The sequence below is a fragment of the Notothenia rossii genome (genome assembly GCF_949606895.1).
Source record: "Notothenia rossii genome assembly, chromosome: 5".
NCBI classification, from domain to species: Eukaryota; Metazoa; Chordata; class Actinopteri; order Perciformes; family Nototheniidae; genus Notothenia; species Notothenia rossii.
Window position 1 is genome coordinate 3,567,034 of NC_136903.1, and position 7,221 is coordinate 3,574,254.

The 7,221-nt window shown below is 42.1% G+C and overlaps 1 protein-coding gene across 1 annotated transcript in view; it reads right to left on the reverse strand.

Annotated features, from left to right (window-relative positions):
- The window catches only part of LOC307041250 (receptor-type tyrosine-protein phosphatase zeta-like), a gene marked incomplete at both ends in the record, with an annotated part of 65,789 nt that extends 59,143 nt beyond the window's left edge, over positions 1–6,646 (reverse strand). The window contains 2 exons of the mRNA XM_079684559.1: positions 1,855–1,917; positions 6,598–6,646. Coding sequence (XP_079540685.1) covers positions 1,855–1,917; positions 6,598–6,646 — 112 coding nt within the window. The remainder of the gene's footprint in view (positions 1–1,854; positions 1,918–6,597) is intronic.
- Between the last annotated feature and the right edge of the window lie 575 nt (positions 6,647–7,221).

The window sequence follows — 7,221 nt, forward strand, 5'->3', positions numbered from 1 at the left end:
GGACATGTTTTTATATATTTGTATATATCTGAGACCTATGCTATTGCCTAAAAAATAGCATGATGGGTGACCTTTAAGCGCTATTGAAGGTAAGTAAACCAAGTTATTTTAATCAAATCTCACCATCTGCTGTTTCTCAAAAAGGTAATCAATAGTCATCTCATTGTAAATCTTTCATTCAACTTCATTTTATCCACTGCTTGAGGTGTGATATGTAAAAAGGCAGATTTATACAAATTCAAATCTAACCAAACTGTGATTTCTATTGGTTTTGAAATGTGTTTAAAATATGTATTTTATTGGAATCCATCATACAGCTCTAATATAGCCACCGCTCAAAGTCTGACGGTTAAAAGATAGCTATCAGATTTACAACCGAACACACCCGAACATGCAGCGACAAGGTTCAGCTGCACCCAAAACCCCCGCCATCATAATTATATAATTTGCTTATTAAAACCTGTTCCCAGCTTTAGTCAAAACAATTTTCCATTATGTTATAATAAAGTTTCGGATGTCTAAATGATGGGTTTCGTTGAGAGCCGTTGATTCTTGGAATAGATAAAAGAAGGAGCTTTAAGATTCAATAATTATCTTCCACCACCACTTGTAATGCTTTAAATATGCAAATAATGAATGAATAATTATATTATTCAGTTTTATTACATGGCTTGGGTGAATACTCGATAAAATGAAATAAAATATAACAAATATAAGAAGGAACGCACAGTTTAAAGTCATGAAGCTTATGTTTTTATTTTTAATGTATTATTAAAAATAACTTTTCTATTTGGATTCCTTTGGCAGAAAAAAGCCAGATGTTCCTCGCAACGATGCAGATGTTTGCAGCTTTGTGCTAATTACTGCTGTGGTGTTGTTCACGGAGCTGCTGTGTGTCTGTGAGCAGGTCACATGACTCTCTGTCTGCACTCTGATTGGCTGTTAAGAGCTTTTTCCACCAGAGGACAAAGAGCCAGAACCAGGTCAGAGAGGATTCTGGGTCAGGATGAACATTAGCCACACACACACACACACACACACACACACACACACACACACACACACACACACACACACACACACACACACACACACACACACACACACACACACACACACACACACACACACACACACACACACACACACACACACACACACACACACACACACACACACACACACACACACACACACACACACACACACACACACACACACACACACACACACACACACACACACACACACACACACACACACACGAAGTCAATGGTGTTCTGAACGTGTTTTTGGTTGTTAGCCTTAAATAAGGTATGTGGTTAACACTGAAGAGATTTTAACATTTTGAAAGTCCATCCATCTTCTCCCACTTATCCGTGGTCGGGTCGCGGGGATAGCAGTTCCAGCAGAGAGCCCCAAACTTTCCTTTTGAAAGTACGTCAGTGAATTGAAATACAATGCTTCCTTTGCAACAATCTACAGATCTGCAGAAGTAACAGACGGTAGAAAAATAACTGAAGAATCATAATTAAATAATCAGAACTCATTAAACTCATTTGATTTGTCTGGACAAAGCATCTTTTATTCTCTCAGTCACTTCCTTCTGCTGCAAACATGAATCTCTTTAGCCTATAAGCTGCTGTAAACACCACAGAGCAACTTTCCTCCTGTCACTCGTCACCAGATGTTTGAGACACAAAAACTAAACAAACAAACGCCAAACCCGCCACTGACTCACAGGAGGTTATTCACACAGGTGAAAGAGAAAGTAGTCTGTTGTTCACCGAGCTCTTTGAGGGTAAGCTCTGAAATACTTTACATATTATTATTAATTCCTCCGGTGTGACTCACCTGCGTACGACCAGTCGATGTCCTCGGAGAACTTGCGTTGATTCCTGTATGCATATCCTTCAGCTGCAAGAAAAACAAAAAGAGAAATGGTCATTAAAAATATTTGATATTGAGTATTAATGACAGATCGTCGGTTAAGTGCTCTTTAAGTGCAGGTAACATGCAGTCAACAATCATTAAATACAACTTATTTAGAATCTACTCCACAGACTTTAAAAGCTGTAAGATGGTTCAAAGTTTTACTGAGACAAATGTATTTTTTAATTCCTGAGAGGACACATATAGTCGTGTGTTGGACCGTAATGGGTTTTTCGTGATGTATGCATTTCCTTTGATTTGCTGCCCAACATCGAGTCAACCTGAGGAAGCATTGAGCAGCTGCGTCATAAATCTAAAAACACACCGAAACACTTTAAACTTTCCAACGCAGGATCACTGAGTCACTTACAACAAAGTTAGTTGTTATTTGGTTTGCTTTCTATAAAGTGGTGCAGTGACGCGTCCTACAACCCGGAAGTGAGTTAGCATTTCACCACTTCCTGTTCCCTGGTCTCAGAGCCAATGGGATTTCTCTATAGGAATTAGGAAAATATCTGAACTAAGGTCTGTGGTTGAGACGCATTGAAGAGACGGATCACGTTTGGTTCTACGACATTAAATCCATCAGCAGTGACCCCACTGGTGATTTCTGAAGAGTTGACGTGTCTGAGAAACGATGGTTGTTACCAAGTGGCTGAATAGGACTACAGAAGTTATGGAGGACGTTGTACGTCATTACGCCGAACACGTAAACACTCCTCTAAGTGGGTTTGCCCTGTTCTGCTTGAAAGCAAGTCCCTGCCTCCTGCAAACTGTTCAAACTAACGCTTCAACTCGTTCCATTTAGAATCTGTATGTTTGAATATGGATCTTAAGTTGGCGTGATGTTGAAGCAGCGACCCGGCTGTAGTTCCTCTATAGCGGGGGCGGACTGGCCCTTGGGAATACCGGGAGTTTCCCCGGTGGGCCGGTGCTGTGTGTGGGTTAGGGTTAGGGTTAAAAAAAAAAAAAAAAAAAATTAAAAAAAAAAAAAAATCCTACCGGCCCACATTAGTAAGTGTTCCGGCCCAGCCCAGCCCAGCCAAGTGGGGTGTGGCCCACTGGGCTGGGCTGGGCCGTTTTGATAGGCTACCTAACCTTTGTTCTATCAGTTTCAATTTCACACATCAGGCCCGTAGCAGCTGTCACTGCGCAGTGAGCGATCAGGAGTGAGTGACTGAGAGACCTAGTTGCTTACAGATGGATAAGCAAGCTCCAAAGCGTAAAGGCGCTTTTGTATAGTTTGTGTATACAGTATACAGCATTGAAGCGAGCCCTGGGTTCAGAGGGAGGGGCTTGCATAGGGGAGGGGGGGGTTGGCAGGGAAACAGGGTTCAGGGGGAGTGGCTGTACGGCTGTACCCGTAGGATAGAAAAGGGGGAAGTGACGTGACTCAGAGGTCGCGCGGCTGTGGAGCAGAATGTGTTGCCCACATTAAGTCACTGAGTTTAGGCTAGTTAGCTAGCAGGTTTATTGTTTTGGGTGCAGTCACTTTTGCCTCCACTTGCTGTTCAAATTAATGTTGAAAGAAAAAGTAAATCTGTTTACAGTTCTGTTTTATATGGGTGTTGAAGAAGAAGAAGAAGAATTGGGAGGGATGAAACCCTCTTTAATGGTCACACATGCAGGGCACACAGCACACAGTGAAATGTGTTCTCTGCTTTTAACCCATCCTAGTGCCAGGAGTCTAGTGCTAGGAGCAGTGGGCAGCTGTTGTACAGCGCCCGGGGAGCAATGGGAGTGAGGGGGGAGGGGGGATGTCCGGTGCCTTGCTCAAGGGCACCACAGCAGGGCAGGAGGTGAACTGGGACCTCTCCAAGTAGAAGTCCACACTCCAAATGTAGGTCTGGTCGGGGACTTGAACCGGCGACCCTACGGCTCACAGTCCAAGCCCCTACTGACTGCCATAGATTTAGTCCCTAATTTTGCTCTCAAAGTGCACCAGATTGATGCATTTAACTTCAACATTTAAAAAAAATCTTCCCGGGGGAGCTTGCCCCCGGACCCCCCTAGAGGAGGTGAGGTCCACCACCTGCCCACACCCCCTGTTAAATTGTCTCACCCACATTGAGGATGCTTCCTACGCCCATGTTTTATTCCATGTGTCAAGTCAGGCAAATTGGGTCAAAAATGTTATTGCATCAATGATCTGTTAACATTAAAACCACTAAATATATGCTGTAACTATTTTGCTCTAGGCAACTCAAGGGCTCAGGTGATTACTATATGAATAATTGTACAAAATAACACTAAATGCATCGGGTTTTTTGTTAAGTAACCGGCCGATACATGCCGCGCATTAAGTGGGCCTGTCTGTCAATTAATCCCCGTGACACTTTTCCCCCCCAGTCCGCCCCTGCTTTATAGCATAACGTTAGCATTTTGCTTCTGGAGATTAGATTTACGATTGGAAAATAATAAAAGTAGGGTAGACATGTGGAGATTATCCGGCTGAACGAAACGTGCATTTATCAAACAGGCTCGTTTTCCACAGACCTTATTTCCAGCTGTTTTCCCAAAATCCTATGGAGACATCCCATTGCTTTTTTGTCGAGGGAACCAGTAGCTTACATCCGGGTTTTAGGACGTGTCACTGCACCTCTCTATAAACCTCTCATCCCGGCTCTTAAAAACAAATTGTTTTATCGCTCTGAAAATATACCTTCCTTCCGCCTCACTTTGGTACATTCCTTCCTTATAACTTCCTTCTAAAACTCTAACATCAACAAGTGCATCTATGTTAACTAGCTTGTCTTGGCTATCCCAAGTCCATATTGGGTCAAGTTGGGATGCAAGTAGAACCCATAATGCTCCGTACAAACAAACCGTGGCAGAAATAACATCGTATTCTTCAGGGAGAGCACAGGCTGTTTTATTAGATTGCATTGGAGGAGATATATAGTGTACACTAAAGGTGGGTCCAAGTGCAGGAGAAAAATAAATCCAAATAAAAAAGAGATGCAATAATGTAAGATATCTCGTCATTTTAATTTGGTAATTCGATTTTCGAAGTCAAAACATGTCTTCGAGAATATTCTGGATCTAATAAAAGGATATGAAGGATTACAAATGTTGAATGAGACATTTTTGAGGTGCTCTTTAGATAAGGACATGTAAACACAAAAATCACAACCTCTCTTGGAAGCAATTTAAAAAAAACAGTGGAAGTGTCTTTGTTTCAATGGCATAGTAACGATGGCTTTTTGGGGCGTATTAGGGAGTCATTAGGAGGGAAATGACAGAGAATGAGAGATGACATGATGCTGGACTAGAGACAGGAACGTTTTGGTTCATGACACCCCACAGATGGTAGATGTAATACTTATATTAAAGAGTATTTAATGACTGAGAGGTGTACCAGCGCTTCAGACCTCGTAGGCTCCACAAACCAACAAAACAAACCGTGGTGAGCAATCATCCCAAATCCAAAGACAAAACAGTAATTTCTCCGCACAATATCCAATATGAATGCCTTATTCTCAGCATACGTCTCCCTCCCTCCCTCCCTTCCTTCCTCCCTACCTCCTTACCTTCCTTCCTCTTGACCTTGCAGACTAACTACTTTTCCTCCGACTCTCCTGATGTATATAATGAGATTTTCTCGGCGGCGAGATGTCAGGAGGCGACATCATTAACCCGAGCGGCTGTCCGGGCATCTGTCACGTTAATGAAGTGGAGTCGGGGGCCTGAGGGGCCGTTAGAGAACGACACCTCATTACCATAACAGAGCAACGAGGGACAAAAGACAAAGAGCAGAGGTCACATGACACGCAGAGGTCACATGACACGCAGAGGAAACACAGTGACGCCATGAGGTGTGCGTTCACAAGAAGTCACTGTATTGGGAACATTTGGGGGAATTTATCGACGGAAATTCCTCCAAAGTGGAAAAGCATATAATAGGGTTTGACTACTGTTCGGAAAATACTGAATGTCCTCTTCCAATCTGAGAGCAACATGCTAACAAAGGTATCAACTGTAGCTGTGAACATGACAGGATGTGTGATTACCTAGAAGAGCATCAGGACTGTTTGAGGCATATGATAGCTATGTGATTAACATGATGATTCAGCCTCTATGGAGAGAGACATGTGACAAGCATGATCATTTCTGACGTGGAGCTAATCTGAAGTAAACATTGAATACTGCTTTCTATTCCTCCATCTTGTGACTGTGGAACTCCCTCTCTTGGATATCAGCATGTGAAGGACACTGTTCAGGAACTGGTTGATGCTCTGTATGTGATGACTACTTCCATTCTTGGTAGTCAGAATTTTGAAATTTTGAGAAAAATGATATCTAAGCCTATAAGACTAGATATGGTCTTAGATTTTAGAAAGTATAAAAGGCTTAAAAGGAGAGTTTAAAGGCTGCATTACAGAAAGGGGGATGACATTACCATACTGTTGTATACAGAATATTTTAATTACAAGCAGCTCAATTGTGATGGTCAGAAAGGCAACAATTAAACCGTGTCATTGGAGTTTGATGCTCAGCATAGATATATATTGAAATGAAAAGCTATAGGGGATTGATGTCGGTCATTCTGGAAAAGTGGAAGGCAGCAAACTAACACTTAAACTGGGTTTCATTGGCTAGTCATGTCTTATATTCTAATGCAGCACATCAGTCATTACTTAGACTTTTTGCATTACAACTGTTTACTTAGACGGTTCACGTTAACTGTGACGAAGTGCTTCCCATTGACGTACATGACGGGTAGAGATATAACTTGAGGCAGTTTATAAGATTTCAGATCCCTACACAATACTTCATAAAACGTATATTTACGCAGAAAAACTCCCTGAAACGTGTAAACAGACTTTGTTGTGTAAAATCAGACTTCCCCTTTGAGTACGTCTTGGCAGCGCCCTTCCCAACATTTACGTGATTACTTATGCCACCTTTGTTTGGGGATCAGCTGTCTTCATCTCAACCTTCATTTTGACCTCAACTATCTGTACAGGTGTTTTGTTTGTGCATTGGTCATAGGAGTGGCTGTTACCACCAGTGACATCACATAACAATGCCTGCTGGCCATGTTTAAAACGTTTAAAGTGTAAAAGTTACAAGTCAATGGGTGGCGGTCGCTAGTATCCTCCAAAGATGGACGACTTGCTTTTGATGACGTCACATTCCCCTACCCTATAGAGATTCTTCAAATCCACATTAAAACTAAAGTATCATGCATCAAACCAACCAAAATGCCATCAAGAGTTTCAAACTTCAAACTCATAAATCTCTCTCGCGTGTTGAGAACCTTCTTCCCAAATTACATTTGTTGACCTC